General features: G+C 41.0%; 1 protein-coding gene across 3 annotated transcripts in view; it reads right to left on the reverse strand.

Annotated features, from left to right (window-relative positions):
* cadm1b (cell adhesion molecule 1b) overlaps positions 1-20,752 on the reverse strand; it is a gene marked incomplete at its 5' end in the record, with an annotated part of 166,983 nt that overhangs the window by 48,230 nt on the left and 98,001 nt on the right. For 2 of the 3 annotated variants that reach the window (XM_083773606.1, XM_083773604.1), the window contains 2 exons: positions 1,362-1,508; positions 14,692-14,712. In XM_083773606.1, the coding sequence (XP_083629732.1) occupies positions 1,362-1,508; positions 14,692-14,712 (168 nt within the window). The remainder of the gene's footprint in view (positions 1-1,361; positions 1,509-14,691; positions 14,713-20,752) is intronic. The other variant, XM_083773605.1, reaches the window with a different exon arrangement.

The following is a 20,752-nucleotide window of genomic DNA, read 5'->3' on the forward strand; positions in this document are numbered from 1 at the left end:
CATCTCTACAAGGGCGGTTCCACCCCAGGTTGTCTTTCTGGTGTATCTTGGCATTTTCTACAATGTTTATGACATAGAAAATAAAACATATGCAATGTAATATTAGATTAAAATATGTTTAAAACTGAACTTAACTTGTGCCTCATGGTGGGGTAATGTGAGACAGTGTCTCGCTTTACCCCAGAGCATTTGTCTCACTTTACCCCACACCCACATTTTGGTAAACAGGACCTCTTTTAGCAATACAGGCTAATCTTCAGCTAGCAGCAATCTCATGGATGTATATGATGGTAGTTCATCAACGTGTATGATTTAAGTTTTTCTACCTGAATTAATTTGCTTTGACACAACAGCTGATTATGTTGACGACAAGAAAATTAACTTTTACATGCAAAAAACATATTTTTGTGAAAAAAACATGCTTACCACAGCACAATAAGGTCCTCTCCTCCATGGCAGGTAGGAAATGGGAGGGGCTTCAACATATAATGGTCACATGACACAAATGTCTTGTGGTCATGTGATACAGGGGGTGTCTCACATTACCCAGTGTCTCACATTACCCCCGTCTCCCCTACAGTAGGGTAACATTCCAGGGTAAGCCAATCAGACACAGAGGCCTCCATTTTCGTTCGAGCATTCTACGCACGCATGCACACGCACGCACGCAAGCACAAAGTTGTCTTTTCTCTTACTGTGCCACAGAACAACACAACCTTTATTTTTTTGTTTTATTATTATACTTTTTTATAAAAGTAACTACAGTAGTTACTTTTTTAGCGCTATAACTATAACTAGTTACTTTTTAAAAGTAACTTGTCCAACACTGTTCAATACTAATTTACACGCCCACAACCTGTCACACCATGTAGTAAGCTTGTAGATCGGCTATCTTCAAATAATTTAGAAGGTTATCGGGTTAAGTGGTAAGTAACAAACATACAAAACACCAAAATGTATTTCTTCTTTATCTGGGCTCAGATAAAACATCAAAATAGAGAGGAAAAATGTCTAATTTCCCTAATCTAAGAGATTATTTTAAAATCTAATAATGACAAGGACACGCAAGTATTCCCATTATGCTAGTGCTGCACATTATCTCATATATTAATCTCCATCCAATCCTAGCTTAATGACTCGCGTAAGTCAAGGACAGATGGTATGATACTGTACGTTTACAATCTGACCCAAAGCTATACGTAAGAGCCATCTGATACCGTTTGACGTGATGTCAATATATCGTCATTCTTCCTTTCATATGGGAGAGCTGGAGACATGGCGGGTGAATGAGACAGTGATTACAGAACATAGTGACAGACGGCGGTGGTGGCGTCCTCTTGTGAACATGTGTTAGCACTTACGTCTAACGTCTTTGAAGTAGATGGTCTGTCTGTTGGGGTTGAGCAGCTGGATCACGGAGTCATCGTTGTTCTTCACTCGGCAGCTGATGGTGGCCATTTCTCCCTCGATCACCGACACGTTATCCGTCGCCAGGTTTTGAACTTCATCTTTACAACACAGACAAAGAATGGTTTTAAAATAGTGCATGTAGCAGCTACAGTAGATCATGCTTTGCCTGATTCATATTTTGTAATGAATGAATGGTTTATTTCGATCTATTCAGTTTAGACAATTACAAAACATTTTTTAAATTTGTTTTAAACACTTTCGAAAAGGAATAGGCAGAAGCTTAAAGCTTATGTATGCCTATCCTCTTTACATAAGAACGTAGAACATGTACTGGGTCTACAAAACAATCAACATTTGGACGAACCATAAAAAACAAAGAATAAGACAACAAGAAAAAAGCCATTCCACAGCTTCACCCCACGAACAGAAATACACATGCTCTTCAAAGTAGTGCCGACCCTTGGTTGTTTGAAGTTAAGTTCACCTCTCAGCTCATTCTTACAATCCCTAAACCTATTTTGAATATTACCAGGAAGCATTTTATGTCTGTGCAGTTTTAAAGTCGACTAAATTAAAAAAGAATAAAGTAGCCTATGTGAGTTTAGAAACAGTTGGAATTCATTAAGGGCACCTTCAGTTCTTACTCTCCTATGTGAAATGGTATTTACCTCCTTCTCAATCCTACAATTACAGTCACATAATACAAAGATTGGCAGATGATCACTTATATCATTAATAATGAATCCACTTACTAAATTATTCTCCATATTATTGGTATATATTATCTATTATAGTAGCAGAATGAGATGTTATTCTACTAGGCTTATTAATAAGACGATATAGGCTCATACTATTCATTGCACCAGTGAACTCATCGATCAAAGCATGCTTATTAGGATTATTAATATCTATATTAAAATCACCTGCTATGTACGTGACCTTTTGTTCTGAATTTTTTTATGTACTTTCCATGATATTCTTAAAAACCTCAATGTTGGAATCTGGAGCTCTATAGACTGCTATTGTAATTTTATATTATTTTTAAACTGTTCGTCAGTGTAGTAACCACAATTATTTATATTATTAAATAAATTATTGTCTGGGTCAATATCCTGATTTATATCATCCATGTTCAAAGCCCAAAGTCCTTACTTAGTATATTCATACATTATCTAATGTTCACATTTCCAATAAGACGTTTCCCACCACAGCCATTCACCAGGTCCACACAATCCCACACACGCACGCACGCACACACGAACGCACAAGCACGCACACACGCACCCACACACCACTGAGCACACGGCAAGGAGACAGAGGGAGAGAGAGAGAGAGAGAGACACGGAGCAATAGAGAGAGTGAGCAAGTAATATGACGGTGAAGTGCATGGAAAATTGCCAGTGTACAAACTCACAACGTGTTGCATCCACAAAGCATTGTAACCTGGAAATGAGACTGGAAATTTGCTATTTTGACTCTTTTTGTACATTTCGGAAAAGATATTGATAACAGGGCTTAAACCTGGCGCAGCTCAAAAGACATACAGTATGTGAAGAAGAAGGCACTGGAGCAGCTCAGACGATTTAGGCCCTTGGTTTATTATAACGGTGCAAATAAAACGTTTCGATGTGTAAGTTACGTACATCTTCGTCAGGTCATACACTTACAGTATGTGTTTGTATGACATTTTCTCAATACATTTAGTTAGTTTTAGATTTAGTTTTGTAAGCCTTGTTTCTATTTTAATTTGAAAATGTTTTCAAGATTTAGAAGTTTCGTTTTATAGTTTACTATAATTACTAACCTTGATGAACACACACAAATGCAATGTTCTGCTACATACTTTCATTCAGACTTCAACTCAAGCCCCCAGTAAGGCTATCCAACGTTGAAGATGCCACTACTTACTGGCAAAATGTGGAATTGCAGCACTTTAATGGATGTTCATAACGTCACGTGCATAAGCCCAGACCTCAAAATGGAGGTCCGGGGCTAGGCTAGGCTAAACTTCCGCTCGCTCGAGCCCTTGAGTTATAATTATACTTCCGGAAGTCTTCCAGGTGCTTCAAAACGCCACTGAGCAATTTCCACTGAAATTAATAGCGGGGGGGGGGGGGGGGGTGGGGCTAACGCTCCACTTCGGTCTCTATCCTTCTTTATGCTCTATGCTTCAACTAGATTATGCCATGGTCCCTGAACGTCTGCAAAACGGAAGAAGATACTGGAGGGGCGAGTTTCCTTGTTCTGCTGTACACACTGCAGAACACAGTGGCCTCTAACTGAACTCGGGTGGTAGGGGTGGGTGGACAACATAGGCAAAGTATAGTAAAAAACAAGAATGACGAGTCATAACTGCTAGGTAAGTAAAAATAAGTAAAAATCAGTGCACGGCTTCACGTTTTGGTGTTCGGAGGATGGGTTTTATGCCGTTCAGACTATGGGTTTATGCCGGCTAAGTCTCCCATTGGCTTAGAGGTAGCCTAGAGACGAGGCAGCCAATCGTGAAAAAGTGTCTACTAAGGCTGTCACGATTCTCGATACGTATCAAAATCGAATTGAAATTGACGTTCGATACAATATCGAAATCACGAGCCGACTAGCGATATTTCATTACATGCGCACATGCGTCTGTTTATTTCACCCCGGAACATTTCTCACAGGACGAGTTTCAGCCAGTCGGACCGGATACAACAGTGCACCAAGCACTTTTTGTCTCCACCAGGCCGAAGGCATGGGGGGAGAGTATGTTTTGCACTCCGTCCGTCCGTCCGTGTGTGTGTGTGTCCGTGAGCAGCTAATCTCGGCCACCGTTAACCCGGTCGATGCCAAATTTTGCACACACACTCCCTGGATGCCAACGATGAACCTCTGCCCCAAACTTTCCAGAACGGCCTGTTATAGCGCCACCAGGAGGCCGCTTTGTGCAAAACAAGTTTTTGCACAGTACACCTACAGATTTTGTCCAAACATCACGCAAATTGGTACACAGTCTCTCTAGAGCCATTCAACGAAACCCGTCTTTCAGATTTCTCAGACTCCATCCTGATTTACTCCAACCACCAGATGAAGGCAAGCTGCAATGTCCTACATTCCTATCCTGGTGGAGACCTGTGCCCAGAAGGGCACTTTTTCTAGTTAGATTTAAAAACGGATGAAAAGTGTAGATAAAAGCATATAGTTTGTGTACAATAGCGGAGTGACACGTTCCATATGGGGCTGCCTGGAGTTTGGACTGACGCTGGTTTACACGCTATGCTGCTTCGGCGTGTCTCGCATCGAGACGAGCATAATATCACGGCAGCGTGAACAAATCTGTGTTCGGTGTGAGTGAGACATGCTGACGCAGCCAGTAGTCCAGTCCCATGGAAGCTCTCCCTGAGAGGCTGCTACAGTACATTATAGCGGAGTGAGCTCCTTTATAACTCTATGGGAGTGAGAGGTTCCATCATGTGGGGCTAATGTTAGTCCCGAGTCCCAACTCCAAGTAGGAGTTATAAAAATGTTGGTATTGGTAAATCTGTTATGGATGTTATGTCCTCAAAATAGCAAATAGATGTTTTCTAATGTTCCACTGTTCAGGAATTGCTGCCTCAACTGCACTCTCCAAAACTCCCAGCTAGATCATTCCACTGATTTGTATTGATTTCATTCCTTCTTCTGAGTGCCCCCCCCCCCCTCCCCCCTAATAAAGTAATAACATGCCTGAGGAAGGTCGAAACGTTGCTTCATTAAATAAGAAAATACTCATGTACCGAGCAAGTACACAGTATTCTATTGCTTTCAAGGACATAAAACCCAAAGTTTATATTGTTGGTTATTCTCATTCTCATGTGTTATTAGTCAAATAAAAGTAAGTTATTGCAGAAACAAGTGTTTTTCTTTACAAATCAAAACATTAGCCGAAATTAATAATCATATAGCGCTCTGTGCTGAAAATACGAGGTTTTAAAAAATATCGATTGAATATCGTATCGAATCGAATCGTGGATTAGGCGAATCGTGACAGCCCTAGTGTCTACTACGGTAGTAGTGAATGTAGATGCTTTTCAAGCACCTGGCACAAAAAGTACATGTACTGCTGTACAGTACCATGTACAGCAGATCATCTGATTCATCATACGACACTGCAGTGCAGAGTGCACAGAAAATAGCCGATCTACAAACTCACAATGCGTTACATCCAGCTTCTAGATCGGCTGTTTCCGGGTGCGCATGCAACAAAGTCTTGATAATTATGTCCTATACCCTCCTGCAAAAGAGACAAGAGGCATACACCTTAGTTGTAAACATAATGTGAACAGGTCCTAGATAAAAAAAGATTAATAATATTAAACCTGTCTGTTTGCCATGTCTAATCCCTCTAATATAAGAGCTCTGTGCAGTGTTTGTCACTATTGATCTCCCCCAGCTCTGGAGTAGGCCCTGTGAGTCACTGCCAGATGGGCTGCAAGCTCCACTGCCCACAGAGAGGCAAAGAATGTGTCGATAAGAAAGGATGATACGTAGACAATTTCGGCAGAAGTTTGAGAGAGAGAGAGAGAGAGAGAGAGAGAGAGAGAGAGAGAGAGAGAGAGAGAGAGAGAGAGAGAGAGAGAGAGAGAGAGAGAGAGAGAGAGAGAGAGAGAGAGAGAGAGAGAGAGAGAGAGAGAGAGAGAGAGAGAGAGAGAGAGAGAGAGAGAGAGAGAGAGAGCTCTCCGTCTGTTTCTCTAGAGAAACAGACAGAGAAACAGACAGAGAGAGAGACACGATAAGGGAGATGAGTGGCTGGATGCAGTTTGTGGTGGATAAGCTTTATCAGAGCCCCCCATCTGAGGCTCCATGTGACCAATGTGTGCTCAGCGGGTTCTGTTGTCTGTCTCAAGGAGCCACGGTGCTCTCAGCCACGGAGCCAGACTCTGCACCTTGGCAGCGATGACACTGACAGCTCTCAGACCTCATCATTACAACTCAACACTATACACTACACCCCTCCGGTTTTCACAGACAAAATGCTTTTGTTTCCTGCCTTTGTTCCAGGTGAAGGAGGGAAGAGTGTAAAAAGTCACCTTGATGCTATATTTACAGGTACAGGCCAAAAAATGAGCAGGAAAAACTGAAAATAATAATAATATGAAGGTTGGCAAAAGGCTTTTAAACACCTCAGATTCAAGCCAGAAGAAGAGCCCTTATGCCTAAATGTTTTTTCTATTTAGATAGACTTTTTACACTCTTCCCTCCTTCACCTTGAACGAATGCAGGAAACAAAATAATTTTGTCTGTGAAAACCGGAGGGGTGTAGTGTAGTGTTGAGTTGTAATGATGAAAAAAATAGTTTTAGCCATAGTCTGGATACATTTTCCTTTAGTTTTAGTCATATTTTAGTCATCTGAAATGTTTTAGATTTAGTCTAGTTTTAGTCGACTAAATATTTTAAGCTACATCTACAGTTGATTTTGTCGACAAAAAATACATTTTGTCTGGCCTTGATGGCGTCGTAATGGCAGATTTTACACTTGGTTGCATGCTGAAAATAGCCGATCTACAGGCTTGCAGATCTCCCATTTTCAGAGCACAACACCCGAGCACAACCGCCCCTAACATTTTAGTCTACTTTTTATTTGTTGGCATATTTAGTCTTAGTTTTAGTCTTCATAGCTTAGTTATTGTATAGTTTTCGTCAGTGAAAAAAGGTAGTCAACAAACATTTTTACAAAATCAACACTGGTTGTTAGACACCTGTCTGTTTTGATATTTAAAACATGGTAGGGGGGCACATGTTTTTTTTATCTGAGGGTGACAATTGGAATAAACAGTCAAAGGAACACTTGACAAAAATGATCTCTGTGAGCGCAGAAAGGAACTAGAACTGCACTCTGTCGAGTGCATACTTGCTTGTTGCACACTAGTAGGCCATAAATGGCCAACTAGTGCGCAAGCAGAGCGCGCATGTAATCTTTTCGCCCGCTGTAAACTGCCAAATTTCAGTATCTCTGTGAAGGAACGTTTGAAATGATTAATGTTTAGATGTAATTATTTGCTACCTACTATACATGTAATCATTTAGTATTAAGTATGATTCTAGTTTCTATCTATATAAGAAATACTGTTTTATTGTTGTAGATATATTCTGGATCCATTTTTTGTTTTTCAGAGACAAATAAATCATTTATATGTGTTGAAAAAAAAGGTATATAAACTGAATTAAAATATGTTATACAGTATACTTTTTCTGTAAACGGTGGAATCTCAATATCTCTGTGAAGGAACATTTGAAATGTGTAATTATTAGGTGTAACTATTTACTACCTATCTAATTTATGTATGTAAACGCCTATAAAAAAAAGTATATAAACTGAATTAAAAATTTAATTTTAATTTTAAATCTATTTCATGTTAGACTATAGTGATATTAATACTAAATCATGGTCAGAGTAATATGTGTCTCTAACTTCAATTTCTATAATAATACTTTCACATTTGTTAAAATATACATGATCTAAAATATTTCCGTAATCTGTAGTTGGATTTGTATTTAATTGTTTAAAGCCTAATTTTGACATGTAGGTCTTTATACTTCTTTCTATCTCAGTATTATGGTCTTCATTGAAATCTCCTATTATCAAAATTGCAGAAGTCGGAGATGATATGTACTGTATCATGTATTCGAGAAATGTGTTTAATTTTGAAAGGTCTGTTTTAGGTGATCTGTACATAAGAATGATATATAGATTTTTATCTTTTACATGTATACATATATGTTCTACTTTCTCTAATATCCTGCTTTCAGTTGGAATTCTTTCAATGGAAATATCTTCTTTTATAGCAAACATAACTCCCCCACCTATATCTTTTTCTCTGTCATTCCTCATTGTATTGTAATTCGTGTTCGTTGTTTTTAATTTAAAAGTAATGTTATTATTTTTCTTTAAGTGTGTTTCAGTAAAAGCTATTAGATCCAACATTTCGAGTTGGGAATCTGAGTTTATATCTTCTAAATGTGGTAGATAACCTCTGACGTTCAATAATCCAATATTTAATGAATGTTTTAATGGTAATTGAGTTATTTTACGTATATTAGGATTTTCAAGAGGTGATTGTCGTAATCGTATCATTTCTCTCTCTACATTCTTATCTACTTTGATCTTCGTAGGATTAAAGTCAAGTATATATAGATCTTTTATCCTTTTCACTCTGCTGAATGCTACATAGGCTTGTCCCGGGTTAAAATGTGAGCCCTTCATAGATACGACAATCTCTTGTATAGTTAAACCTTGGACCTTATGAATAGTTAATCCCCAAGCTAATGTCAACGGGAATTGAAATCTATTTGTTGATCCTGTTTTTCTGCCTCCATGGAAAATGATAGCTTCATGTCTGTAAATTGGAACTGCTTCTGGATATTTTTTATAGGTACTATTAGCCTTCGCATTAAGACCAACATATTTGTCTTGGAATTTAACGAGTATTACTGTAACATACGTGCTGTTTTTTCCAAAGTCAATATACTCAACAAATCCTCTGATACCGTTGACTAATCCATCAGATACCATTACATTAGTAGTCAACATCACTTGTGCACCAATTGCTATACTGAGTGTAGTTGGTAAACCTCCTGTTTGTGATAGTTTCCTATTTGTGCAATCCAGATCAAATAGTCGTGTGTCTTTATCTTTTCTACTATCTTCTGCCTTTATATGATAAATAGTAATATTCAATTTTTCAAGTTTGTAGTCGATAACTTCTCCTAGTGGTCCTAATTTAGATTTTATAAAATCTCGTATAAAGGTTTCTAATCTATAATTAAATTGTCTTGCAGCAGTCACAGGATTTCTTCTTAACCATTTGCTCCTATCCTCAAAACTCATATTCATTATTTCTTCAGTGGTGAGATTGATTTCATGTTGTTGAGCAATGATCTGTATAACTTCCGGCCATCGGAGATCAGCTGATGATAACGTCAAAAAAACGGCGGGTATATCTTTTTGACGTAGATAACCCAGCAGATCATGTGCAAAACACACTAATATTAATAATTATGGTAACATTTTTGACACGTTGTGACTTTTATACATTCCAGAATCATAATGTTGTATTACATACGTCATTACTGAGAGCAGTTATACAATATCTATATACGTATATAGGCATATACTATATACGTATATCTATATACTCTATACTCTATACTGTATAAAGTGTGTAGTTGTAAGTTGATTAGCAGTATTCTGTGATCGGCCTGGTCCAAAAACCGTGACAGCAAAAAAACCGTTCCGCCATTTCAGGACCCCCCCAGAAAAACATCAAATCTGTGCCCGTATTGCTGGACCAATGATGACGAAATGACCATATTTCTTACGTCATCATTTAGAGCTAGTCATACACATACGTGTATGACTAGCTCTAAATGATGACGTAAGAAATACGTGTATGACCAGCTCTAAATGATGACGTAAGAGATATGGTCATTTCGTCATCATTGGTCCAGCAATACGGGCACAGATTTGATGTTTTTCTGGGGGGGTCCTGAAATGGCGGAACGGCTGTCACGACAAATGGACCAGGCCGATCACATTACTTGCGCGCTCTGCTTGCGCAAGTAACTATAGAAATGCACTCTGTCGAGCTGCCAACATGCACCTTGCACACAAGTAGGCCATGTATGGTATGGCCTACTTGTGCGCAAGCAGAGCGTGCCATGAGATGCGCTCACCACTGGCATGGTCTCCACTTTGTCTCTACTTTGAGTGCTACTAACTAATGTCTAATACAACTGCTGTTCTAAATCCTTTAGACCCCTTATTGACCTCATACCAACCTTGAAACGTACCTTGGTTACGTCACCAAGAATGGTGGTCCCCTATTGGCTGTTGATGGTGACGTAACCCAATGATGCTGGTCCCTGATTGGTCTACGGTCTTAACCCATTTAGACCTGACATCGAAATTTAAAAAATGTCTTCTAAATCATGACAGTTTTCTGAAAATATGATTCTATATCAGTGGTGCTCAATATTTCATGTCAAGGACCCCCAGACTTATCTGAAAATATGTTGTTCCAGGGACGCCCCCGGAAGCAACGATTTGAGTAAAAACGTTTGCTCTGAAAGAATATATTTTCAAAGATTTGCGCCACATTTTTCAAATAATTGCAGATCTACAAGCTCGTAGCGCGGCACTCGGTGCCTATTATTCAATAGCTAAAATAGAACAGAATGCTTAAAACACCAAAAGGGGTTCCCACCCAAAAATTGTTAAACAAGGGAGGACACATACAGTACATACCCCGACATACATACCCAGCCGATCGCAGTACTTGCTTGTGCAAGTAATAAGAAATGAACCTCCTGTGGAGGAAAGCTCCTCAGACCTGTCTACTGCAATGAACAATCCATTTCATTCCCCATAGCGGCCAGAGGCAGATATTGGTTCGTTGACACAAAGAGTGTAATGGGTAAAAAAACATGTCCGAAAACCACACACCAAGCCATTAGTGTTTAAAGCTGTAAGCTTCAGTTTTCATTTCAAGGAGACGGTGGACCATAAAAAGAGAAATATGTAAATGTAAGCTTTGCTCAGTGATTAGCGCCCAATCAAATTGATGTTTTAGTGCATGAAATGTACACAGAAGTGTGCAATGAAACCAAGCGTGCTGGAGCAGTGAAGCTCAACCAGCTATACTTGAACTCAAACAAAACAGCAGGGGAGCCAAAAGCTCTGTGGAAATCTTTTGATGTCTGTATTATGTCAGTGATGTTAAAATAAATACATTTGGCACTGGCAGTCACACCAGCAACATACAGCAGCCTCAAAGAAGCAAGGTTATTCCATGCCCAATCTGATGGACCGAGAGATAGATACATTCTCCATAAGATTTTGCACCGCTAAAGCAGAGTTGGTCCCCCTCCAATGTCCCAGCATACTGTAGGCTCATCTCCAATTCAAAACACACATAAATAACATCACTGTGATTAGCAATTGCATCAAAGTGAAAACAGGCCACATTGTGGAACATGGAGGGTTTCTGCGATCGGAGTAAACAGTTTCAATTGCCTTGGCATCCCGGTCATGATTGGGTGCAAATGAGGAGAGGCAGTCATTAATTCTGGGTGGTGGGAGGGTGGAGATGGGGAGCTGAGGTGTGGGCAGAGGCATGGCACAGATGACTGGCTGATAAATTCACACTCATTCCAGCAGCTGTCTGGGAGAGTAAAGTGCCTGTATCTTCTACACATGGCTGCCCTCCTGTCCCTGCATCACAACATACTGAAAGAAACATTAAGAGACGGCCTTCAGAGATCTGTCTGAGGAGATGTACAATCTTGTGTCTGACATGAGCCACCCCATCAGCTCTATTCAAAATGCAAAACAGCCCCATCTCCAGCATATTTTATCAAGTGTTGACAAAACTGGTCTATAGCCTAGGTCCATCATCCATATAGGTTAGAACACAGGTATGTTTTAAACCAAGTTCCTTCTCCCTTTCAACATGTTTCCCTGTTGTTTTCATAACAAAAGACAGGAGACAGAAAAGGTCAGCAAAAAGAGCACTCTGACCGCTCTCCCCTGAGTCACTGCTGTCTGCAGTAGCGTTGTCCTTTCAGGAAACAATAGCAGCATGACAAATATAGTGTTTGTTAACAAGGAAATGTCCCCTTCTCTTGCTCCTTGATGCTCCCTATTCACTGCTATATCAATCTCTTCCACAGTTTGGTCCTCGTGATACAATTCTGCACCAAAGATGTTCATGAGTAACAAAACAGGACAGGATCCAATAATGGCAGCGGTGGCCGAACGGTTTGCGGAGCGGTTTTGATACCGGAAGGTCGCCAGTTCGAATCCCCAGACCGGCACGTTAAAATTACCACCGCTGAAGTGCCCTTGAGCAAAGCATTGAACCCCTACCATGAAATGTTCTATGAGCAGGGTGTGGCTGTAAACAAGCATCTCGAGCTTAGTCCACTTCCTTGGGTAAACAAAGAACTTTGCTTTGCTTTGGCATGGCTTCTCTGTGGATTACATCATGTTGATGATCATGTCACACTGACACACTGAGATTATGAATTTACAAAATGTGGGAAAAATATTCACACACACACAAATATGTGACCAGTGCCAACAAAACATGCCTCATGTCGCCTTTTCCATTTTTCAGATTTTTACAGATTATTAAAGTACAGAATGTAAGCTTTCATATGATGTATCATTCAATGAAATTGGACAATAATTGAAGGAGATATAACCATTTTAAAATGACTGGGGCCTTTCACCCAAAGCTGAGAAAAGCCCTTTTCAATATTCACAACATTTTATCACCTTAGAGCTGGACAGAAGTGGGTGTGACAATGGGAGGGACAAGAGACAATAGGACGTTTTAGCTGTCAACAGTGCAACACTAGAAACACTGACATGTTTAAGCCAGTAGAACAAACAATGCAATTTGTAAGGTGCCCCAATAAACCCTTTTGAAAGTACTAAGTATTAAATACTAAGTATAAGTATTCAAGTATTAAATATTAAGTTAAGTGTTCAATTTAACTTATACACTACCTGGTTGTAAATAGCTGCAGTACACCATTTTATGCAGGTCTACTTTAAGCAATCAAAGTCAGACAATTGACCCAGTATTTTAAATAAATAAAATCGACGCATCAGGCTATGATGTTGTGCGCTTGTAGATTTGCTATTTTAATAAACAGATCTGTCCACATGCAGTCACAATGCCTGGTGTCTATTTAGTGTGCAAGGCTTACATCCGGTCTAAAGGCCACCCACTGTCTGCGCTGATTTATATACACAATACATACACGATCCGTATCCTCCCCTCACCGGATGTTGAATTAACAGTACTAACGGCCGTATTTGAAAAGACGTATCCAATCTTTTACACAATAAACCGATTTCCGACATTTCCTTTTCACTTGATACCGTTTCGTAGAGAGGGCCTACACAAACGTTCTATATACCAAATGAAAGCCTGCATTTCATAGTTTACATAGTATATAACCTTTTTTTAAATGAGCAAGAAATGAGCGAGTTGTGATTAAAAGAAAAGACGTGTGATCTCTTTGCTCTTTAACACACAACACAGACGGCTAGCTAGCTTCTAGCCTGTTGTTTGTTGGTGAAAGACTCCAAGCTGGGAAGTGTATTTCAGCGAGTAGCTATACGTGGTTTTGTTTATTTTCTGTAAAGTCTAACCCAAATGCTCCTCCATACTATACTAATACTTCTGTGTTTACAAACACAAGCACGCTAATGGGCGGTGATCAGAGCGTGAAACCTGAGGACAAAGAGATTCCAGGACCAATTGTAAACAACATGCAAATCTCGGAACTGCGCTCTTCTGCCCCAGAAACTTGTTAAAAAACAAGCCCACTTTGACGTATAAATGTATACATTTCATTTGCCCAAATGAACAATCTGTTTGAATGAAAACCTTCTTCAACATTCAAACTGTATAAATATGAAAAAAAAAGAAAATCACATAAAAAAAAAAAACGAGTTTATTTATTGATTTAAGGCATGTTCATTCTGGCGACATGAGGCATGTTTTGTTGGCACTGGTCACATATATGTAAATGCTATTCTGGGATTTACTTCCTTGGCTTATATGGCAGTTTGCACAAGACATTTGGTGGACATAATTATTGCTTAATTTTCTTTCCTATATGCTTGTGGAGGTTTCACATGTTTCATTCCCTGGCTTTCGTGTTCAAAACACAAACTCTGACGTACAGGCATGCACGCACAGTTGCACACACACACACGCACGCGTGTGTGTGAGTGCGTACGTGCGTGCGCATGCATGCATGCATGCGTGCGCTTGTGTGCATGCGTGCGCTTGCGTGCGTGCGTGCGTGCGTGCGTGCGTGCGTGCGTGCGTGCGTGCGTGCGTGCATGCATGCGCACGCGTGTGTCCATTCGGCTTTGTCATGTGGCCAGAGGTGGTGGCATGTAGCCTATGTCCTCGGATGTCATGGTGTGATATTAGGTGGTAGTTAGTGTGAAATGTTTGAGGACGGCTATTTTCATTTCAGATATAATAAGGTCTGTGGAATGTCTTACAGAAATATAGTCCATAACTAATAATTCACATCACATTCACATTATCCCTTGATGCCTGAAGAGACTAGACTGATACAGAATAAGAAGCGACAGAACTTTGAACACTTCACCGTATTCTCATACACCGTATGGTAACCTCATGTAAATATCAATCATGGATGAAGGACAGACAGAGATAAACATTCAGTCAATGGAAACAGACAGAAACTGTATAATGTGAACAGCAAACAGACTGTACCTGTCATGGTTTCAGCAGCTCCTGTTGTGTTGCAGGCAAGGTGGAGAGAAAAAGAAAAGACAGGTTGTAAGCAGACAGAATAAGCACATACCCACAATTCAATGCTATATTTTTTTGTTATAAGTGCATGGGATCCATCTAGTAATGGTTAAATACTTTATACTTAAATGCAACAGATGATCATTAAACTTATATAACACCGGCTATGCATTCTTCTACTCTACCCCCCCCCCCCCCCCCCCCAGATCTACAGCCTATCAAACAATGTTTTTGTTCCGCAAGTTTGCGCTGTCGATGCAACAGCTTGAGGAACATCCAGGCTTTGTTTTAGCTCCTTGGCTCTGTTTGAGATTCCAGCCAGTCCTGTGCTAGCCCATTTTGGGCGGGAACCCCTTTTGGTGTTAGCATTACATTATGCTTTAGCTATTGAAAAATAGCATATCTACAAGCTCATAGCGCGCCACCGAGTGGCGCGCTACGAGCTTGTAGGTCTGCTCTTTTTGAAAAATCAAAGAACGACTGACACAGACATTTTTATAATCTGATCTCCTCTAAAACTACGTCCCCCTGGCCAGCCGGGGCGCCTGATGGAGGGGAAAGGAACTGGTCGGAATAACGTGTCCCTTCCACGCGCTACGTCCGGCCGGGGAAATTCCCCTCTGTCAGGTGAAAAGAAGCAGCTTGGACTCCTCATGCATAGAAGGAGGCATGAGGTCAGTCCGCTGCCCCCCCAGGTTGGCAGAGGAAGTGTAGCGCCCAGGATTACATTAGATAATTGGCACTGGGTGAAAAAGAAAAACTGGGTTACAAAATCGTGGGATAAAAAAAAAAAAAAAAAAAAGAATCTGATCTCAGGTCAAAATGGGCTAGGGGAGCCCCTGGAGACACTCCCCTGGGAAACAAATGCACGCTGGAGAGGAGAGCACCCGTTTGGAACAGTGCCCGCTCAGACCGGCATCTCACGGGGCATGGGAGACTGGCATGTTCCCTTGCAGCAGTGCTTGGGGCCTATGACACAGACTTCCACTTTGTTACTTTTGTCTGCCCTGTGAAAGACATATAGATGTGAGGGGGCCTACGGTATGTGGTAGTGAAGTGCTGTCTCAGTTGTCATTGTTAGCGTAATAAGAGTGCAGTGCATGGCATATGTCCTTGTTATGCTCCTTTGTGCATTCTCATGTGTCAGCAATCCCCCACAGGACAGAAGTGATAACTGACAACAAATCACACACGATGGAGAATACATTCCAAACAATGTCCAGGCAGTATACAGTACGTACCAACAAAGGCTATGCACTGCATATTGTGCATAAGAGGCGCGCGATTCAATATAGTTGAATCAATACAGTGAGATGGAACACGCACGCACGCACGCACGCACGCACGCACGCACGCACGCACGCACGCACGCACGCACGTACAATGAAAAAACAATGTTCAAACCTAGAACCTTCAGCCTGGTGGAGTTAGTGAGGATTTTGATTTGCTTAAAGCAGCTCCTGCATGTTACTAAACAATAGAATTCTCTTCATGTTGTTCCTTGTATTAAATTAACTACATTTTGCAGAGAATTGCAGCAATAACACTGCTGGCGGCCTCTGGCTCGATGTGTAACAAGCTCGTCAACAGAGACAAGTATCTTAGCAGAGAGACGGCGGTGACACCATCCCTAACCCCCCAGTATGATCCACTTTCTCCTGGTGGATCGGAGAGTCATTGCTATAAATAGCATTGAGGTGGCGTGTCTGCGCTGCTCCCCTGCCACCCCGCCGGTACCTGCAGCACATTAGGTAGGAGTTATGAGGTGCCAGCTCGCCTGTGATTAGATGTCATGCCTGTCGCTCTGCTTAGACAGCATTGATAGACAGATTTCAGGGGAAATGCGTGTGATGCCATTCGTGCGAGTGCGGCCACTGCACCAATCTGTCAATCACCGCAGGATAAGAGCAGGCAGACAAACGCCGTCCTCCAAATAATGTCTACCCTTGTCTCCTCCACTCCTATCCACTACTATAGCCTACTCGTCCCATTCACAGGCTCTGTAGAGTGAGCCGGATGATGCCCAGACATGTAGAAGTGGAACGTTTCTGCTTTCTATAGACAAGTTATGTTGCATTTAATGTCAGAAATGCAGTTATTGTGAACACTTAGAAAGTGATGATTCTTGACTCTTGTGGTGCTCAATAGACTGTAAAGGGAATGAAGTGTTTTACCAAGCTATTCAACAGTACGGCATTCGTTTAACTCATTGTTGAATCTACGCTAAGCTATTTTTCAGTCAATGAGCCAGAATAATATTTCAGAAGACTGATGTCTGTGTAACAACGATGTCATAAAGCATCTCTCTCTCTCTCTCTCTGCATCATTTCTTCTCTGCGTGTGTGTGCGCACGTGTCCGTGTGTCGGGTTGTGTGTATTCTATTCATTCATGTATAGGTGGAAGGTTATAGTAGGCTGTCTGCCATGCATATTCATTATAGTGTGTGTGTGTGTGTGTGTGTGTGTGTGTGTGTGTGTGTGTGTGTGTGTGTGTGTGTGTGTGTGTGTGCGCGAGTGAGTGTACGTGAGCGTGTACGTACGTCCACTCATTTGCTACCTGTTCAGAAAGTGATATCCGGAGAATGCTAATTCTTGTTTCCCAAAGCGCACCGAAAACGGTATGACCTCCATTATAATACTGAAAAAATAATGTAGGATTGCGCCATCCAACTATTGTTTTCCTTCATTTTGATTCCGTTCAACAACCTCTCTGCCTTTGTTATTCTCAGCCACCACCACAGTTACACAGCTCAATCCTGCAGGTATCTGCACAGCAATATCCTGCAGAGAATTCATTTATCTCTCGCAGCGAGCTTAAATTAACTATCGGAGTTAAATTAACACATTTTGCGGCGTACCTGCCTGTGAGATATCAATGAAAGCACCTACCTAAAACACCACAGGGATTATTAACACTAATTCCTCCCCTGAGCAGAATGAGACATGTTAATCAATAATCTTACAAGAGCTGCTGAGATGTTCCCCTCTCCTTTAAGTAAACTATATGTAATAATAAAAATGAATTGCATTTTTATAGCGCTTTTCCAAGTGCTCAAATTGCTTTACAATGGTTCATTCATTCATACATTGGGAGGTGAAGCGGCGAACAGTCGATGCCAGCGTCCTCACTTCCCACATTCACACACCAATGGTGGCAAGCTCACACCGACCAACTCATTGGAGGCAATGTAGGGTTCAGTGTCTTGCCCAAGGACACTTCGACTTCGACTTTCAACCGCCGACCGAGGAATCATTAGACGACCTGCTTTACCTCCTGAGCCTCAGCCACCCATATGTACTGTAATTGGGGATTTCTAAGCCCCACTTAATGTGTTAAATTGCTCTGTATTTGTGAGATTTACTATAGAAATCATCTTGGTTGGGCTAAAAACCATAGACAGACAGTACAAATTTGAGGAATTTCTATTTCCATTTTCTACTTTTATTTCTACTCCACTACAATTTAAAAAAAACTTTAGTCACTTTGTAGATTTTATTATTATTATATTTTTTATTATTATTACAAAACATGCATTTGACTTCACTGGCCCACTTTAGCCGTTTGAAAATAGCTGATCTACAAACTCACAACGCGTTTAAAATTACTTGTAGTATATTTAATTTAGACATTTTATAACTTGTGAAACGGAACATAACGAGTACTTTTACTTTTGGTACAAAAAGTATAATTTGATGCCAATACTTTTATACTTTTACTCAAGTACATTTTGATTATCAGACTTTTAATTATTAAAGGACCACTTCACCACTTTTCAACCTATCTTCATATACATGTACTAGGTCCTCACTAATAATCATGAACAAATGGCGCAATATATTTCTACTTGGTCTGTGTCTCATAGGAGGGCTGTGGGCAGTTCAGAAAACGTCTTCCAGTGACATCATCGATGGGGAATACAAGCTAATAGAAACTGCAGGCTTTCTAGTCCTGAAAAGTTGCAATGCGAAAATGGAAGCCATCGTTCTCACGATAATGACAATCTAATCATTTTTGTATCTTGTTTAAGAAAATAATCTGCCTAATGATGATGTCACTGGAAGACGGTTTCTAAACTGCCCACAGCCCTCCTATGAGACACAGAGTAGAAAAAAACGTGCCCTTTTATCATGATTAGTAGTGAGGACCTATTATATGAAGATAGGTTGAAAAGTGGTGAAGTGGTCCTTTAAGTACTTTGCGTTGCAGTCTTGGTACTTTTACTTAAGTAAAACATTTGAGTACTTTATCCACCACTGCAGCTGGGGCTCAAGCAAAAAATAAAAAAGCACTCCCCCATCACTGTGCCTTACTACCAAAACTATACAAAACTAAACTACCTGGTTCAAAAATGTTTGGGATCTCCTGCATGGTGGAGACAACATCGTGCAGGAGACGTTGCTCAATGAATGGTTCATTCATTCATACATTGGGAGGTGAAGCGGCGAACAGTCGATGCCAGCGTCCTCACTTCCCACATTCACACACCAATGGTGTGTGAATGTAATTAATGTAATTAAATGTTCTTTTGGTTTCCTAATTCAGTGGTTCCCAAAGTGGGGTCCGGGGACCCCCAGGGGTACTCAAGGGAGTTCCAGGGGGGACCCAGCTAAATGATAATTTGGAACCAAATGCCTTATGGGTCTGTAACTCAGAGAGTGTACAAATGAAAACCCTAATGGGTCCATTTGGTTCCATTTGTACGCTATCGGAGTTAAATTAGCATTGATTTTACAATATAAATTGGGGGTCCCAGAGATATGCTATTAAATGGGGGTCCGTAGACTATAATGCATGTCAACTTGAACTTGAAATGAAACGGGTTGAAAATCACTGCTAGAGCCATAAAAGTCTTCTCTTATTGGGGTCCCTGGCATATCTTTTTCAATGGGCGTCCCCGGGCTAATGAGTGTCAATTTGGGGGTCCTTGACATAAAAAAGTTTGGGAAACAGTGTCATAACTAGAAAAAGTGCCCTTCCGGGCACAGGTCTCCACCAGGTTATCCACAGATCCGTGCAGTTAGAGGTAAAAACACTTTTCGGCCAGTTATAGCGCCACCTTGAGGCTGAGTTGAAATTGTTCATGTGGCATTTCGTCCTCGGCCTAGTGGGAATGTGGGTGCACAATTTCACGGAAATCACGCGATGTGTTCATGATTTGCAGCATTTTGTTTGAAACTGAGAACTTTGGAAGCCAATCTTAACCAATCAGGATGGAGTCTGATAAATCTGAAAGACCCGTTTCGTTGAATGGCTCTAGAGAGACTGTGTACCAATTTGCGTGATGTTTGGACAAAATCTGTAGGTGTACTGTGCAAAAACTTGTTTTGCACAAAGCGGCCTCCTGGTGGCGCTATAACAGGCCGTTCTGGAAAGTTTGGGGCAGAGGTTCATGGTTGGCATCCAGGGAGTGTGTGTGCAAAATATGGCATGGAAAAACTTGTTTTGCACAAAGCGGCCTCCTGGTGGCGCTATAACAGGCCGTTCTGGAAAGTTTGGGGCAGAGGTTCATGGTTGGCATCCAGGGAGTGTGTGTGCAAAATATGGCATCGACCGGGTTAACGGTGGCCGAGATTAGCTGTTCACGGACACACACACGGACACACACACGGACACACACGCGGACGGACGGAGTGCAAAACATACTCTCCCCACATGCCTTCGGCCTGGTGGAGACAATTAACACACTGCCTACCTGAGTGATATATCATTCACTGTAACCAAACTGTGGCTGGAGGGATGTGGTGCTTTCCAGATGAGGTATACAGTAAATTGATTGATAGGGGAAAACAATTTGGTTTGAGAGCAGAGTAGGCCCCCACTTGAACCCTAATTCCGTTACAATTCTGGGGCGAACATGCTGCAGAAATAGCAGATCTACTGTACATGCTCAAATCGTATCGCGTTGTGGCATGTGAGCTTATACAGTATAGTAGATCTGCTATTTTTAGCAAAGAGATTTGGGGCTCAATTTTCGCCACCGCTAAACCCCTTATCCCTTAACTTCTTTGCCTTTTTTTCTTT

This window comes from Protomyctophum parallelum (genome assembly GCF_964188405.1).
Source record: "Protomyctophum parallelum genome assembly, chromosome: 9".
NCBI classification, from domain to species: Eukaryota; Metazoa; Chordata; class Actinopteri; order Myctophiformes; family Myctophidae; genus Protomyctophum; species Protomyctophum parallelum.